The sequence below is a fragment of the Vipera ursinii genome (genome assembly GCF_947247035.1).
Source record: "Vipera ursinii genome assembly, chromosome: 7".
NCBI lineage: Eukaryota > Metazoa > Chordata > Lepidosauria > Squamata > Viperidae > Vipera > Vipera ursinii.
The window spans coordinates 77586033-77603644 of NC_139521.1; the positions used below are offsets into that span (position 1 = coordinate 77586033).

A 17612-nucleotide genomic window follows, 5' to 3' on the forward strand; every position below is an offset into this window, starting at 1 on the left:
GGCAGGAACTGCTGTGCCCTTCTGGCATTGGGGCTCCTGGGGAATCCTCTGAGCTGCAGGAAGCCAGAGAGGTTGAATCCTGGGACTTGAAGGGCTGGGAGTGGTGAGGTCCCAAACCTCTCCACCTACTAAGGCTTTCCTTCCAAATCCTGCACTGCGGAGTTTCTGCCTTGGCTAAGCCAGACAGACGGAGGGGGGAGCTTTTGTGGAGGGGGGGGCTGCGTGCAGGCTTCCTGCAGTGCTAACTCTCCTAGGTTCCTGTGGGTCATTCAGTCATTCAGGGGAAGTGGGGTGCGAGAGAGCTTTTCTCCCCCGTGGCAGCCAGGAAGCGCCTCTGTTTCCCACAGGGCTGCCCCATTCTGCTACACAGGCTTGGGGCAGGATGGAGCAAACGCCTCCCTCTCCCCAACACTGAGTCAGCACACAGCTGGGGACACAGACAATTAACTTTATATAGGAAGGCCCAGGCCCGCCCCAATGCAGGCGGCCCGGATAAAGCGGAGGTGCCCCCTTCCCAGCTAGGTGCAGGAGCAGCTATCCCGGGAGGCCTGCAGCGCCTCTTGTGGTCAGAGAAGGAACAGTCTGCTGAGAGGAATGCCAGGGAGGGAGGGGCGGCAGTCTGGTGCTGGCTGAGCAGGCAGGTAACAGGTGGCGCCTTTCAGCTGCCCAGGAGTTACTCCTGCCTGATGTCAAGACAACTGCTGAATTGCTGGCTGGGGGGTTGGAGGTATCCAGCGCTCTTGCCCGCTGCTGTGCCACTGGTGCCACCTGCCCGCCTTGCGCCCAGGAGGAGGGCAGCTGCCGCCTATACAACCTGGTTGTTCCTCTGTCCTGGATACTGTTCGGAGAATCCGTTGGCCTCGTTGCTCAGGGCATCACCTGTGGCAAGGCATTTGAAAAGGGCTGAACTGCTTTGGCACGAGAGGCCCCAAAGAGCCTGCTGCCAGGTCACCCCCTCTGCACCCCCCCAGGTCCTGCCATACCTATATGACAGCGATGCACCCAGATCCGGTGGCCGTCATACTTGCAGTTGCATTTCATGGCATTGTTGGTGAAATCGCTTTCAGCCACTTCATACCTGGGGTTGATGACCACCTGGGGAGCAGAAGGTGAGATGGGAGGAGTGCCATATCCGGCAGCTGAAGGTGAGGCCCACAGGGCGGGGGCACCACTGCTGCTGCACAGCAGGACTGGCTTCCCATCCCCCCATCTCTGAGCTGTAGGATGGAAGGCCCAACTCTGCACTGAGCTCTGCATTGTGGGAATCTCCGCCCCGTGTCCAGCTTTGCAGCTGAGGCCTTGCAGCCTCTGCATTTATACCCCAACCCCACTCCATGCCCAGATTCCCGACACTGCTGACTGAGACCACCGAAGGCCTCAGCCGCCTGTTCTCGCCATGCCTCACCTGCAGGATGTAGTTCCCAGCTTTGACATCTGTGATGTCAATCCACTGGCAGTCAATATCATGCCTGTAGAGGTCCCAGCAGCCCACCGTGATCCCCTGCTCTCCGAAGTTGGCACATTCGTAGCGTTTGCCCACCTCTGCCCAAAGGAGGGAGGGAGGGAGAGAAGGAAGGCTGGATCAGGCCTTGCAGGCAGGGAAGGCCTCACCTGCAGATCTAGAGGTGGACGTGGCTGGACACCTGGCTCTGCTGGATGGCCCTGCCCACTCAGGGTTGCCTACCTTCTTCGCATTCTGTGTCCTCCAGGCAGAAGCTGGCTTTGTGCCCTTCGGCCACTCTGGTTCCATTGAGTGTCAGGAGGTCGTAGTGTGTGAAAACGTCCATGCTGTGGTAGTGCCTGAAACGGGAGGGCCAGGAGCATGAGAGCCCCTGTGCTGGTGAGGGGGAATGGGGGGATTTCACCGGGCTGTGCCCCTCCTCACCCTCACCCGTGGCACTCGTGCCAGACCCAGGAGTGGCGTCCCGCCTTGGGGCGAAAGTCGGCCCGGCCGTTGTTGTGGATCTGGGAGGAGAAGCGCAGCAGCCGGCGGTGTCCGTAAGGCCAGTTGGCGCTGCGGGCAGTGCTGGACAGGCAGTTCTCCTCCGCTGCACAGTAAAGCATGTGCAGAGGGCGATCTTCGATGTACGCTGTCTCTTGCACCAGTGCCGCATGGAGTAGCAGATCTGAGGCAGCTGTGAGAATGGAAGGAGGTGAGAGCTGAGGGGTCTCTCCAGGAGGGGCCCTGGATTTCTGCCCTTCCCTGAAGACCTGCCCACGTGACAGGAGAGGGGCTTTGACTTGTGCTGGACTCTGGCCAGACCAGGAAATTCGGTATAAGGACCCGCAGGGCTCCCCAGACCCTCTTACTCTCAGAGCAGATGACGCCAGCAGCAAAACGGGTCTCTGTCTTCCGGCAGGAAACTCTGCTGTCGTGCTGGCAGTGGCTCAGCGCCATCTCGTGCCCAGCACACCTCACGCCACTCAGCACCATTTCAGTCACGTTGCTGGTGTCCCAGTACCAGGTTTCCTTGGAGACCGTGCAGGAGGAAGGCGATTGGAATGCTCGGTCAGCCCAGCCCGAAGCAGGACCCTGGCTTGCCTGGGCCTCCAATGGGAGCACCCCGTCCCCAGCCGCCCCCTCCAGCCCAGAAGAGCTAGGGTGGAGCAGGCCTGAACTCCGGCATCTGCCGTCCAGGATAACATGGTGCCCCTAGGCAACCAGCCCTCCTGTCTAGCCTCCAATGGCCTTCCGTTAATTTCACATTATGGGAACTGTTACCACGCCCCACCCTTCAGGCCAGCTGTTGCTACCCTCGTGTGTGGGGCCCACATGTGGCATGGCTCAGGCCTATCGGTGAATCCTGCACGGGGAAGAGGTGCCCGTCCTCCCTCCCAGCAGCCAAGCTTGACCTCAACAGTTAGTGACCTACTTGCAAGCCATGGTTGGCGTAGCCCAGGCCCAGCTGGCGGCAAGCCACCATCGCTTCGAGGGTCCCCCAGCCTTCTCCGCAGATCAGCCCCCACTGGCGAGCACGGTTGCCCCTAGCCGCCATGGCCACTTCGACCCGGCCCTCGAAACGGCTCCGGCCCCCACTTAGGCGGATCTGTGGAGAAAGGCCTGAGCCAGGGAGGCGGGCCAGCTGCTTCCCCGGGGAGTCTGTTGCTGCCCCTCCATCTACTGGCAGTAGGGAGGCTCTCCGGCTGCCGGATTGCCCCCCCCTTCCTTTGGCTTTCCCAAGCTGCCTCCTTTGCAACTTTGAATCTTCCAGAGACTTCCTTTCGGGGTGGGGGAGGAAGGACGGACCACCCATGCATATGGCACCTCTTTCTTGAGGCTGGATCCAGCCCTGCTTCCCAGAGAGAGATGGGAAAAGCTTTGGATGGCAAGGATGGCACAGGGACACCAGACTGGGATCCTGGTCCAAAGGTAAAAGGGGAGGGCAATGGTGGGGCACTGCAGAGCTGGGAGTGGGGAGAGTTCCTGGGGTACGCTGGGGAGAGATCAGACAAGTAGCAGCCACACTTTAGGAGAGGACCAGCCAGGGTGGCTCCTTCCAAGAAAGCTGTGGAGCTGACTGTGTGCAACCATATGCAGATGGCTGCAGAGTGCCGAGGATGGGTGCCGGGGGTCCTTTTGCTTTCCGCTGAGTGGGTCGGGTGGCTGCTCAGATGAGGCACTTACGACAAGCCTGCTAGGGGGCCCTCAGGAGCTGCGGAAGCTTTGCCCCAACCGGCTCTGCCTCCAAGGCCTTGGCTGGCCAGAAGACCCTCCACCCGCCCCCTCCGCTTCCCTGCCCAGCCAACCGTGGTCTCGTGGGCCATGTAAGGCACGTTGCAGCGGACCCCCGCATCCTCCGAGTGCCTGCAGTCCTGTTGGGTGATGTTCTTGTGCGGGCAGCTCCAGAGAGACTTCTCAGAGCCTAGGCACTGGACCTCGCTCAGGTGGATTTGGCCCATCCCTGCCCAGAGAGGGGGAAGTCAAGAACGGCCTTCTTCCCACTGATCCCACCTCGACTGCTACGTCCCGGCTCCTAGCCGGGGCTGCCTGGAAGGAGGCCAAAAGGATACTCGGCCCCACCGGAGAAGGTCGCCTTGGAATAAGCCCACTGTGAATAAGTTGCTGGTGGTGGAACAGGACGGTCTGGCTGGTGCCCCCCTCTCACCTTGGCCCATGCGTGCTCCTGCCAGGGCTTCCTTGGCACTGCCAAAGCCCAGCTCACGGCAGACCACGCTGGCTGACAGCAGGTTCCAGCGGTTGTCACAGACGGTGCCCCACTCGCCATTCTTCAGCACCTCGACCCGGCCCTCGCCAACCTTGTCCCCCCCTTTCAGCCGGACCCGCTGCTGTGGGGGAGCACAGGGAGGGTCTGCATCAGGGGCTTTTGTGTCCAGCCCACCTTCTCCCGAGGCATCCTGGGTGCCAATGACCTCACCCGACCCTCCCCTTTGCTCACCTGTCGCTGTGGCTGCTGCCCCCGCCTCTTCTTCTGGGCGTTTCCTCCAGCAAAGAGGGGGCCTGGCACACAACTCACCACAGCTGGCATGCCACCCTTGCAGGCCCCTGTGACGTTGCCCTTGTAGAACTCGAAGGAGCAGGTGGAAAGATGGACCTCGTGCCCGGCACAAGTGACCGAGCGCAGGCGGTACTGGTGCTGCTGCCGCTGCAGGTAGAGCCTGCAGGAAAAGGACCAAGGAGTTGTGTGAGCTTTGCCATTTTGGACAGACCTCTCAGCCTCCTGCCCCTCTGTAGTGCGTGGGGGGGGGGGGAATGGAGAACCACTGCTGGTCCTTCTACAGCTGGGAAAAGGCTTGCTGGCACCACCAAGTGCTCATCTGCTCAGGCTTAGTTACCCGCTGGTGCCCTACAGACCACCCTTCAGTTTCCTTGGGGTCGGGGTCGGCAACCCCCAGGAAAACCAAAATGCAGCCATTCTCCCACCAGCACCCAGGACATCAGCACTCGGCCACCAGCATCAGACATCAGCAGGCTGGCCTGACATGAGTGAAACCCATGGCTGCCCTCCAAGCCCAGGAAATGCCACGGCCTGCTCTGGCGTCCGAGGGGCTGCTGAGCCACTCACCAGCTTTGAAAGCTCCAAGGGGGCGAACGGCCACTTGTCTTTGCTCCTTTGCAACAAGTCATGGCCAGGGCAGAGGGCGCCTTGTGCAGCCCGCACAGCTCTAGCCAAAAATCTGGCTACCACTTCCCGGCACGCTGCATGATTGGCATGGAGAAAGCCAACAAATTGGCCAGGCTGCTCCAGAGAAGGCCAGAGTGCTGCTCCAGTAAGCAAACTGCGACGGGGGGGGGGGGGGGCGCTGGGAAGCTTGAAAACCAGTGCTCGGTTCAAACCACCTGAGTGGCAGCCACCAGCAGCCCCAGAGCAGCCTGTCGAGTGGGGCAAAATAGGCCAGCTTTTGGAAGTCCAGCTCCTCAGCTCTACGGACATCTGGGAGCTGCCTGGTTCCTGGAAAGCCGCCAGTGCTTTGGCCTGTTGCCTTGCTTTGCAGGGGGAGAGGCAGACAACGGAAGAGCCTTCTCGCAGCCCTTCTGCCCGGCCAAGGAGCTCCTTTTCCCCCAAGGAGGACGGAGGCCGTTGTCCTCGCCAGTGAGTCACCGGTCAAACTTCCTTGGGCGAGATGGAGCACACTGGCGCTCTGTTTAAGGCGGCTGCCAGACGGCCACCTCAGGGCCTCCGGCTGCTTCTGCACGAAGAGAAAGGCCTCCACACAAGTTCTGGCATTGGGAAAAGACTGGGGGTGTCTCTTCCAAGGACCACAGAAGCCTTTCTGAAGGGCTTCTGTTGCAGCTCCCAGTTTGCCTTTGAATAAAACTGGCTGGTTCGGAAAAGAGGTTTCCGGACACCTCCAGGTTTCGGGCTACCATAGACAAACATGGCTCTCTTCCTACAAGGATGTCCCAGTGCGGAAGCACATTCACACAGCCTGCTTTTCAGATCATCCCAGAGGGGCTCTGGATGCCCCTGGGTGCAGCAGAAAAGACTACGCAACCCCTCTGGAACAGTTGGTGTGTCCACCAGTATCGCCTTAAGACGTCAAGGACATCGTCACCCACCCCCCACTGGAGTCAGTTGACCTCAAGAAGGTAGGATCAAATGGCGACCTTCCCCCCTCGGGGGCCTCCTGGTTCCAGGCTCCCAGGGAACGCAGAGAGCGGGGAGGATGTTGAAGCGAGGGCTGAGGAGCCCACCGTAGGGGAGGCTTTGACCGAGCAGTTGTTTGGACTGGATGGCATCACGGACCCCTCCCCATTCTGCAGCACTAGCTCTCTGCTCTGCCCATTCGTCAGGAGGAGCAATCCCTGTTCAGGCCCCTGGGCCAAGAGGGCGGCCTGGGTGCTCCTGGGCCGGAGTGAGCAGAGCTATCCTGGCCTGGGGAGGTCTCGGCAAGAGGCCTTTTGCTCTCCAGGAGCCCACCCCTCAGGGAGGCCAGAGAGGCAACCCGCGCAGCCAGGAGTGAGTGGAGCCAGCCAGGCGTGCCATGGACCTCACGCCCACAAGCCTGTTTGGGGGAGCACCAAGTGATGCTGTGGGATGAAGTTGCCCCTTTCACAGCTGGATCTGCCACCCCGGCCAGGAGGTGGACAGCCAGGGCCGCCTGCTGTAGGTTGGGTTGGCTTTCTTGTTTGAACTGCCCGGAGACAGGAAGGCCACAGAGCCCCTTCAGGGAGGGAGCCCTGCCCGTGTCCCAGGCAGCCCCTTCCTGTCTTCCAGATCTGCCTCTGCACAGTTTCCAGGCAAGGCTCAGCCAAGCCCAATTGGTGGTGGTACCAACTGAATGGCCTCCTTTGCTTTTGTCACTGACCGGCAGCGCCATGGCAGTGGCTGCCTTTATGGACTCCTCAGCAGGCCCCTCTTTTCCCAGGGCGCAGAGTGAGGGGTGTGGCGCCTCCTTCCCACTGTTTTCCAGTAAACCAGGTTGCTGCGTGACAGGTGAGCGGCGCAAGGTACCCAGCACGGGAAGGTCACCCCGGGACAGCCTCCCCTGCAGAAAACAGGGAGGGGGGACACGGTGCCTTTTGAAGGCTTCCACCTTCCCTACAGCCCTGCTTGAATCAAGCTGAGCAAGGAAGCCTGTGGGCTCACTTGTAGAAATTGCGGTTGGCCTTCCTCTCGGCCGGAAAGCCCAGCATCCCGCAAACCACACGGCTTTCCTGGCCGCCCCAGTTCTCGTCACATATCTGGGCCCAGCTGCTCTTGTGGCGGACTTCCACGATGCCCTCCGTGATGGGCAGCGAGCGCTTGGCCTGAGACACCACTGGACGCAGGCGCAGCTCCTCCACCTGGTTCTGCTCTGCCTAGAGAGGGGGAGAAGACGTTGCTCAGGTTGGCACACTCATTCCTGGGGTCTCTCCAGTCTGTACAGCCAGAGCGGCTGGACGATGTTCTCTCTCTCTTCCGCCAGGTCCGCTGGGGAGGAATTGGCCCCATCCCTCCTACACAAGCTTTCCTTCCCTGCACTTAGCTTCATGGCCCCGGGCTCCCCACTTTCTCTCCCTTTCTCCCTCCCCCCAATTGTTAAGTTGCTGCTATATTTAGGGAGCAGAGAAGAAATTCTCTGGATAGAAGGAAAGAGGGTGCGGGAGCTGCTTGAAGCTGCAATGAATCACTAGGGCCAGAAAAATGTGTAGTGTTACACAAGGAGAAGGGTAAAAATGGATGCTGGGTGGAATGAGGATTTGAAAGAGGCTGTAGGAAATACACCCAAGAGAGCAATTCATGTAAGAGGGAAAGAAAATAAGTTTGATATTAATACCCGGAAAGATGTTGGAACTAATAATTAGGCAGGCCATTTGTAAGAAATGCCACATCTACTGGACCTTAGCAGCTCATGTGCAGTGAATCCCAACCCTTTGTTCGACAAAGTAAGTAGTGGAAAGGGGGAATGCTACTGTTATAATTTACCTTGATGTCAGGAAGGCTTTTGACAAGATGTGAAATTTTAGGGGGGAAAAACCCTTATACTGTTTGGATGGCACTATAGTATAAGCCAGGTAATGGGGGGGGGAAGCGGGCCAGCTCATGTCCAAACCTTCCATACCATATTTCCAGGATCTCGATCCCAGGAGGCAGTGAGAAAGGAGGCTTCCAAGAGCCCTTTTAGAGTCAGGCCCACCTTTCAAAAGACCTGCCTCTTCTGTTGGTGGGCATCACCCAAAACAAGCCCACCTCTCAGTTCCTGGGCCAAGAACTATCACCCACCTGCACTTCAGTTTGTTGGCCCACATTTGGCCATCGCTGCCTGCAAACAACTGGCAAGCATCTCCTGAAAACAGGAGCCACATGCAGGAGACCTGCCCTCTGCTGTTGATTTTTCCTAGTCCCAGGGGACGGACACTGAAGCGCCAGGGATTGCATGCAGCCCATCCCTGGACCCTGAGGGTCACATGGCAGCATGTTATTCTTGCTTGTGAACAGCTACAGGGAATGGAAATCAGGCTGCAGATAAAGATCAGGTGGTGCCCAACCTTTCTCTTCCACGGTTGGTCTTGGGGTGGTTGTGAAACAACAAGTGGCTATTTGGGAAAAGAAACTGAGACTCAACTCAGACAAGGCAGAGATATTGTGGCCATCTTGGAGTAGCCTAAGAGTCTCCATCTTCTGAAGGGCAAAAAGGCACATCTGAGACAATGTGAAGGTTGGGCTGATCAAAACACATAATGCTAAACTTTAATTAGTGGAACAAACTATCTTGCCTGGGCTTACTCAACACAATAAACCAGAAGTGAAGAAACTTCATTTTGATTTGCATGTTGATTAGCCTCACGTATGCTAACCAAGGAAGCGCAGGGGATGGTGCCTCCATGTGATTCTGACCAGGGCCTCTGTTTGGGCACAGGAAGGGCCCATCTATCTCCCCTGGAGACAGCACCAGCAGCCCAAAGAAGAAGGTTCTGCTAGGAAGAGGGTCTTCCAAAAGATCTTGAGAGCTTCTACAAAGGCAGCTCACTTAACCTCCCAGTCTTAGCTTAATAATGGTCTTTTTGTGCCCCAAAGCCTTGAGAGACCTCATTGCCTGAAGGACCACCTCAGACATCCTGCACTCTAGGATCAGCAGCTGCGGTAACAGCCGATGCGGGTGGGACTTCTGGCCTCCTGACCGTGGCTTCTCCCACAGGCCTCTGAAAGGCCTTCCAGGGTCTCCCTGGATGGCCAGATCCCTGAAACGTTTGGGGTGCAATGACAGAAGGAGCATCATTGTGTTGACTGCTGCCCCGTATCGGTCCAATGTTCCTTCTGTGGTTCTTACGACTCTCCCTCTGACTCGCTGCGCCCTTCCACAGGTGCGTCTTCTGGGCCAGCTCACCTCAATGACATTGGAGTCAGTGAAGCCAGGGATGCGCTCGTCTTTGCAGATGACACCCGCGTCCTCCTCATGGGAGCAGTCGCTGTTGCCCCAGCCCCGCGACCGGCACTCTGCGATGCTCTTCTCATGGCCACCGCAGCTGACGTTGTCCAGCCAGATGCGCCCTGTGGAGTAACCACCAGAGAACTCAGGACTGGGACAGGCCAGGAGGCCATCCGGCAGTCAGAAGCACCAGGAGCCAGTGTGCCAGGCCTTTGGGAACACCGTTGCGCAGGGGACGTGCTTTGCACATGCTTAAAGGCACGCTTGTTACTTCAGGTAGGGCTTTCGGCATGCTTCAGGGCTAAGCCCTGGAGTTTGGGATAAGTGGTGCATCCCTATCCTACAATGACCGACCAGCTCCAGCCCCAGTGCCCAGGATCAGGCAGATCTGCCCTTGGGGGGTGGTTGGGGGGGGACCCCTTTCCCAGTGATGCTCACCAACACCTTTGCCGTATTTCGCACTGTGAGTCCAGCCCGTGGCAGCCACAAAGCCCAGATGCCGGCAGAGAACGTGGGCATTGGCCAGCGTGAAGTCGTCATCACAGATGGTGCCCCATTCTTGGTCGTAGAGAACCTCAATGCGCCCCTCATTGTGCTTACGGGGATAGCCGGCCAGTCGGAATTGTAGGGTGGGCGATGGTGGGCTCTGCCTGGTGGGGGCTCGGCTGGGTGGCTGGGCCAGAGTCATCCACAGCCAGGGGCCAAAGAGGAAGCCCAGCAGCGGCCGCTGAACAAGCATTTTCCGTGGGCCAGGGCCTGTGTGGGACGGGAGATTAGTGCCCATGGTTGGCTGGGAGCAAGGACGCCTGCCCAGGCCTCTCGGCCTCGCCCTCCACACAGCAGCTTTCAGTCTGACTGGCTGAGTCTTTCTGGAAACAGTTTTGCCATTCTCCCAGCACTGCCTGTTGGAAAATCTCACATTAAGGGTGGGACAAGTTGTCCCCCCCCCCACATCTGAGACTGGTCCTTCTGTAGTGCCAAGACCGGCTGTGGGGCAGCCACAGTGGCAGCCTAAGATACTTTCCCCCTGCTCTGATTGTGACCAGAGCTCTTGTAGGACTTTAGGACTGGCCAGGACTGCTCCCTTCCTTCTGGGACCTGGGGAGACCCAGCCTCCCTTCCTTCTGGAGGGAGTCCCACTTCAGTGGCATATTCCCAGATCATCCTGCACCACCTTCGGTGCCTCAGGGAGTATCCCTTTCTGGCACCGTCCTGGGACAAACAGCCCCCCCCAAGTCCCCCTGGTTGTCCTAGGGGAGTCTGATTCCAATCCTGCCTCTGGCAAAAGGCCTCAGGTGGGGAGCCAGGAAAGCCTGCAAGTCTCAAGGCCGACCAGCTTCCACTCTTGCCTGAGCTGCTCTGCTGGGAAGGAAGGCCGGCCGGCTGGCCGGTTGCTATCACCCTTCAGCGCTTCATTTTAGCCCTGTCGCCTTGCCAGGGGCAGCAGCCAGACCCGTCTTGCTTCTGGCTCTGAGCCTGCAAAAGAAAGGGTTGCCCCCCGACAGGAGAGCAGGCATGCGGTTCCCTTCCAAGAGCAGCAAATCCTCTGATGGTCCCTGGGGGGGAGGTCCCCAGAGGCTGCCTCCTCTGCCCCCCATCCCCTTCTCCCGTGGCACAAAGGGCACCCCCATCGTTCAGCATCGCCTTTAGAAATGGAGTGGTCAATCTTGAGGCCATACTGGCTCTGGGATGGCCTGTAGCCCTGTTCCTCTGCTGATGGGGACATGAACAAGTGGGGGCACCCGAGGGGCTGCTCAGGGAAGCGGCCTGACCTCCCTGCTGGCAATGCCACTGCCCAGACCCCAATTGCCTGACTGGGTTGCCCTGAAAAGAGGCTTTGAGGCAGGGCGCCGTTTGCCCTTTATGCCGTGGCTGCCCCCCCTGCCTTCCCCCTCTTGGTTGGTGCCGGGTTTCAGAGCCCCCTCCGACTTGCCACCTTCTCCCCCCTCGCCCAGGGCGCTCTGGACGTGGCTTCACTGGGGAGGGGGCTCCGTACACAAGGCTCAGAAGCATCGCTGATCCGCGTTGCAATTTTGTCTATTGTTTCTTTCTGGGCTCCTGCTGCTGCTCTCTGGGCGAGCGAGCGTGGCTAGCCGGGCATTCCCTGCAGAGTGGCTGCCCTCCTCTTTCAGACCCCGGCTGCCCAGGGGCCTCCCATGGGGGTCTGATTGTCCAGGGTTTACCCATGCCCCCCCTTTATTAAGGAAGCCTCTGGCGTGCATCTAGGAATGTGGGGGGAGGCCTTCCCATTGGGTCCATTTGGTCAACTTGTGAGATGCCCAGAGAGCATATCCGAAGAGCCACAGGCGTACCAAGTGGAGTTCTGAATGCTGGAGTCCCGTTCATGCCCACTTTTCAAAGGATGCCACTCGCACCGCCCGGGTCCTGGGGAAATGGAGCCCTGAGCTGCCGATGGGCCGGAGGGGGTGAGCGTCGCACTCCAGGGCAGAGACAGGAGAAAGGCGGGGCTGCGATTTAAAGGAGGCTGCTTCTATGGCCCTGGTCACTGCTGCTAATTTATTTTTTTATTTAAAAGATTTATATGGCTCCCATCAAGCAACTCTGGGCTGCTCACAACAACAATAAAGCCAAGAAACAAACAATCATAAAACAGGAAATCCATAAGCCAGAAACTCTGCATCCAATTTACAAGTTGAGTGGAAAGAGACGTCTCATGGGACAGTCGGCAGGGGGTGACAATGTACTCAAACTTTGTGACACACTTGTAAAATGGGGCAGAATTTGACTACCTGAAAACCCTTTCAGTGGGGGGTGGGGGGTGGCGGGGGTGGCCTTTTGTGAACCTGAGGGTCCAATTCTGCCTAGCTGACTTTCTACCGTCAGGGTGGCTTCAGGATGCAACTGTCCCTGGCAGGCTTGAAAGTGGCAATGTGTGGAAGCCAAACGTGGCTTCAGTGCCCTCCTTTGGCCGTCACCCAGAGCCCCAGAGCAGCCTCAGCGCCATCAGAACTGCCTGCTCCTTTTGGAATGGGCCACCGGTGGGGGCTTCTGAGGAAGGGGGTTGGGCTGAGGGGCTTCCCACTCTGAATTTCGACATTCTCACCCAACCGAAACACACCAGAACTTGCCCAGGGAGGCCTCCCTCTCGGTCCCCAAAAGGACGGTCATGGTTAAAAGGAAATTGAAACTGAAAACAGAAGGCTAGATTTGTTCCAACAACTTTAAGATTATTTCAAAACTCTGATTTTGAAGTACGGACCAAATTTTAAAATGTTCAGACAGAATAGGAGAGGTTCTGCAACAGTGGCAAAGCAGAATAGAGGGAACTTTGGATCCTGAACTCTGGCAAAGGCCAGGTGAAAGTAGCACCGCCCAGACCAACCAGATGTTTAGGAGGGGCTTCCTAGATGGGGAGCATCTGCCGGGCAGTTCAGTCCTGGAGACCAGCACTTTCCTTGGGCTGTGACAGGCCAGGCAAGAGGGTTGGTGGGAGGGGGAGCGTGGCGCTCCAAGAAGGCTGAGAGTTCCCAGAAGAATGAACAAAAGGGGCAAATGGGGAAACGTCCCAAGGAGGAAAGTGGGTCCAGGGACCGAGTGGAGATTTGTGGTAGGAACTCAAAATGAGAACAGCTAGGAATAAAAGGAATTCCGCGGGGGGGGGGGGCAAGAGGGGCGGTGGGAGCAGGCAGCCCTTCTTAACTCCTAGTTAGCCAGTTGGAGTCCAGGCTGGTCCCCCAGGCTGGTCTAGAGCAGGGTAAGAGAGAACGTGGCGAATTTAAACCAATCTGAGTCCCAGGGAATTACATCCCAGCCTATGAACTAGCAGAGGTGATCACAAAACCTCTCTGTATGGTCCTTGAGGAATCTTGGAAAACTGGCAATGTGCCAGCAGGAAAGCAAATGTCAGCCCCACCTTCAAATATGGGCAGAAGAAAGGAACCCATAGACTTGGTAGCTTAATCTTTATGCTAGTAAAGGATTCCAAAACATCTAGAAAGGTTGAGCTGAAATGAATTTAGCAGGGAGAAATGCAAAGTTCTGAAGATGAAAAATGAAAGTCCTAAGTACTAGACCGGGGAGAACTTATTAGGCAAAAGTGCCATCGAGCTGAGCTGACGCAGCAATGCAATGCAGTTGCTAAAATGGCCAAGGTTCTGCAAGGACCAAACAGAGTGTCCACTCCTGGAATATTGAGTCCAGTTTTGGTCAGCACATTACAAAAGACGAGTCCAGATCGTGGGAAGTGGTTCTTCCCTCTACTCTGCTTGGAGTCCCTTGCCCATTCGAAAGGACACCACCACAATTGGACACATTAGAGGAGGGCTACTAGCAGGGTGACGGGTGTTGTGAGGAAGCGGGTATGTCGCCCTTACAGAAAAGTTGCCAAGTTGCCCCTCAGTGGAGGCCTTCAGAAAGCTGCAGGATAGCACTTTAAAGAGACCCCATTTCCTAACACAAAACCAGCCTCTTGATCAGGGAAAATTAAGCAGAGCACCACACAGGATTGGACCTGGTTTCTCATCCCTCCCCTGCATGGCTGTCAGAGAGAGGCTGAGCCTTCCAGAGAGATCAGAGGCCAACTGAAAGGGTTGCCAGGCCGGATGGGACCAAATCCGCAACTTGCTCTTCCGGAGGCGGGGATGGGCTCCGCTGGTTAGCGGGTTTAGTTCTCCCCCCCCTTCCATCCGGCCCACATTTGGGGCAGCTCTGTGCTGCCTCCTTCTGCTGCAGTCTGGTTGAGCTACGGGCTAGCCTGGGCCTCTGGCCTTTGCAAGGGAGGCCAGCCCGGAGCCCAGCTTAGGTGGAGGACCAGACAAAGCCACAGCACTTCCAGAGCCTCCTCTAGGGTGGGGAGGGGGCCTGGAGCACTTGACCCAGCATCGGGCGCTTTCTCACTCAGCAGGCTCAGGAAAGCTCCCCCTTCCCGAAATGAGATGGGCAGGGAAGCCCCCCCCCCGTGGTTCACTGCCCTCCTCGCGGGGGGTGGGTTGGAGGGTGTGCAGGAGCTCTTCGGCTGACCGACGGCTCCCGTTCCCCACCGCCCCTTAAAGCCCAGCCGCCGGCCGCCACTTAGATGCCTTCGCTCAGCCAGCGGGCCTTGGAGCCCCCGAGCTCGCCTCACCGCGCCGGCTAACCGGGCGCCCGCTAGGAAGAAGGGGCTGCCGAGCTGAACTGGAACCTCTCCGCTCAGAGGCAGTCTATCTGAGCGGGGCTACCTTTATTCCGGCGGGGGCGTTTCGGAGCGGGAGCTGGACCTGTTCTGGAGCCCAGCGTGCCGCCGCCTCGAAGCACCCTCCCCCTCAACCCAACGCCGAAGTTCGGCGGGAAGGGCCGTCGGCTTCGCTCTGCCTCCCACCTTCCACCGGGCAGCGGCCGAAAGCCTTCCGAGGCCGCCCGCGACCCCCGCCAGGTCTCCGGCTGCCTTCGCTACGGAGCTTCCCTCCGAGCTGCATCAAGGCGGAGCTGCCCGGCCTCCCTCGCCGCGCCTGCCCGGCAGCCGAGAAGCGAGAAGGGCCGCCTGTGGTCCGCGCGCCCCAGCCCGCTTCGTCCCGGGGAGAGGCCCGACTCCCCTGCCTGCCCTCCCGCCGCGCCCCAAGGAATCCCCCCCGGCTGACCTGCTCCGTCCAGCCGCTCCGTCCGCCGCTCGCAGGCCGAGACAAGGGCCGCCCCGGCCGGCCTCTTCATCACCCCGCCCCGTCCTGACGGGGCCTGGCCGGGGGCGTCCTGAGAGCGGCGGGTCTAGCCCAGGGCGGGACCGAGCGAGATGCTTTGGGAGCGGCGGTGCTTTCCGACCGCAGCCGGCCCCGAGCGAGGCCCAGGGGGCAGGAGGGTTGGGGAGCCGCCGCGGAGTCGCCAGAGCTGCACGAGAAGCGCCCCCCTCCCCCGCAGGGCATCTCTGGAGCTTCTCGGGGTCGTTCCTTGCGCCCAACCTTCCCCTCGGCTTCCTCCGAGGGCCCCACGGAAAGGTTTTGTGCAGAGGTAAGCAAGATGGGCGCTGGGGCTTGTGCTCCTTCCCAGGGCCCTGAAGGGCAACTCGGCGCCTGCCCTCTCCTCTGGGAGCCAGGCAGGAAAGGCGTGTGTGTTTGTGTGCGCTGGGTGAAACCAGAGCCCACTCTTTGCTGGAACAACCAGCCTGGTGACTTCTTCGCAGGACCACAGAACCTGCAGCCAGAGAGTCTTCCAACCCTAGGCATGAAAAGGGGAAATATTATGTTTGGGGACGGTATGCTTGACTACCCTTGACAGAGCCAGGCTTCCCTTCATGCCTTGATTACCTTGTCTGTGGAGGGCTGCCATGTGTTGTACGTGGGGCTGCCCTCGAAAGCCTCTTTGAAATGGCAGCCGGTGCTGAGTGTGGGGGCGTGAGCAGCCCTCCACAGCCTTGCATGGGAGCTGCACTAGTTGCCACTTGGCTTCTGGGTGCAATTTGAGCTGCTCACCACAAAGCACTTCATAGCCTGGGACTGAGCTGTTTGTGGGACCCCTGTCTCCCGCGGTCTGTGCCCATCCTATGCACTGACGTGGCTGGCCCTGGTCCCATCGAGTAAGCGTTATCACTCAGTGGGACCCCGGCCTTCCCTGTGGCCGCACCTGCCCTCTGGAGACCTGGGTCTCCCTCAACTTGCCCACTTTCAAGCCATCGTTAAGAACGGCCTATTCCCCAGGCCCTGGGCTGAGGCAGGCAGCTGGCAGCTGGCAAAGCTTTGCATAGTGCAGGACATCTGCTAGCAGCCCCAGGAGAACATAAGCCCTCTCAGGCTAGTCTCTCTGCTGGTGAATCCATAAAAAGATTGAAGAGCAGCAAGACCAAAAGGCAGGCAGGCTGGCTGGCTCTCTCCCATCCATCCATCCATCCATCCATCCATCCATCCATCCAATCCATCCTCTTGATGCAGGGGCATTTTTTTTTTATAAGGAAGGCACTGGAATTAATACCTTTTGTCAAGCTTGATGAGGCGGTCCATTAACCTCTACATGCTTCTTTCCAAGGGTGCAGGATGTTCCACACCAGCGCCTTCTCTACAGGCTCTGCCCCAAGTCCTTCTGGGTCCAATGTAGCTGATCTGCTTGGGCGGTGGAAGATGTGTCATCCCCTCTTTCTGAGCAGTCTCCCACTCGCCTTTGCATCATCCACCGAAGGGGCTGGTGTGAAAACTACCAGGATTACATTTCGTTCACTTCAGCCTTTGCATCTGCCCTTTAGAACCATTTTTTCCTCAGGGGAGCTTAAAACAGGTAAATCAGACTCAGGAAGCAGAACACTAGACCGTAGGACAAGAAAAACCACACACCCCAATTTACATAAAATCTGAATAGCAGCATGACAGAAGTCAACATTACTATTTTAAAGCGTGAGAGAACAAAGTGTATTAACCTGGCCCTGAGCAGAATAAAGTTGGCATCATGGGTGTAGGGGTGTGTGTGTCATTTCAGAAGATGGGGGTGTCACAAAGTGACTCAATCCAGGTAGCCCCACATGAGGGCATCCAGACTGAGGTCCCCCACGATGCTACCAGAGGTATTTATTTGATTTCTCTAGGGGAGGGGGAGGGAACCTTGGCTGTTTTATGACTTGTGGACTTCAATACCCAGAATTCCTGAACCAGCCATGGTGATTCAGGAATTCTGGGAGTTGAAGTCCACAAGTCATAAAAGTCAAAAAGCCCCTGCTCTAGGGGCTCCTCTCAACAAGTTTTCCTTTTAGCATGGGGCCAGAAATGAGGGGCGTATGACCGAGTTGTACTTTCAAAGCGCCCAGGCCCAGTCTGTAAGGGAAGCCTCCAGCCCATTTTCAAAGGCAGATTCCACTTGCAATGAGCTACAATTCCCAGCTGCAGTGATCCACCTATCCAAGGTGACCCCGGGGCACCAGTTCCAAGGGCTGGTGTGGGCCTCTAAGGGTCCATCCCTCCACACCAAGGAAGCAGCAGCAGCCGGAAGTGCCCTCCCCCGCCCCAGAGGCAATGTCTGGAAGGGAAACTTCCCTGCTGCAGCTCCAGCAGTGGGGCCTATTCGGCTCACCCCAAGGAGGTGGCCTTGCAAAGGCCTGTTGGGGGCAGAGGGTGGCCACTCTTTATCGCTGGGATATTATAACCAACTTTAAGCAGAAGAGTGATGGTTCCAGTTCATTTGTCTTGGCATGCTATTGGTTGGTGTTTGTTGGCTTGTGCCTGTGGAGATCGTTGGCTGTCAGAGGTCAATTGGTTCAGATCAGAGGGGGGATGTTTATTGTTCATAAATGTTGTGCCCCAGGTTTTTTCTGGTAGGCTGCCATGAGTCTGAACGAGTGGGAGGATGATAACTAACCAATGACAGGACAGAGTTGAGTCCTGCCAGAA

At 58.0% G+C, this 17612-nt stretch overlaps 1 protein-coding gene and 1 long non-coding RNA gene across 5 annotated transcripts; one reads left to right on the top strand and one right to left on the bottom strand.

Annotated features, from left to right (window-relative positions):
- Positions 1-428: 428 nt before the first annotated feature.
- Positions 429-14958, bottom strand: LOXL3 (lysyl oxidase like 3; the record flags this gene model as incomplete). 3 transcript variants are annotated; one of them, XM_083367863.1, is made up of 14 exons in its annotated part: positions 429-879; positions 984-1095; positions 1406-1542; positions 1685-1800; positions 1892-2135; positions 2311-2470; positions 2874-3047; positions 3748-3902; positions 4107-4287; positions 4398-4617; positions 7050-7261; positions 9271-9434; positions 9751-10068; positions 14889-14958. In XM_083367863.1, 14 exons carry the CDS (start codon positions 14956-14958, stop codon positions 806-808), a joined length of 2337 nt encoding a protein of 778 aa, XP_083223989.1. In that variant the 3' UTR covers positions 429-805. The 3 variants fall into 3 exon arrangements, with proteins under 3 accessions (XP_083223989.1, XP_083223990.1, XP_083223991.1); XM_083367864.1 differs by lacking the exon at positions 14889-14958 and having other exon boundaries at positions 4107-4284; positions 9751-10113; XM_083367865.1 differs by lacking the exons at positions 7050-7261; positions 9271-9434; positions 9751-10068; positions 14889-14958 and adding an exon at positions 5025-5200.
- On the top strand, positions 3273-6890 carry LOC310643437. Of its 2 annotated transcripts, none has more exons than XR_014493073.1 (3): positions 3273-3370; positions 5901-6049; positions 6678-6890. It is a non-coding gene; the product is annotated as an uncharacterized lncRNA (long non-coding RNA). The 2 variants fall into 2 exon arrangements; XR_014493074.1 differs by lacking the exon at positions 3273-3370 and adding an exon at positions 5341-5552.
- Positions 14959-17612: the final 2654 nt, after the last annotated feature.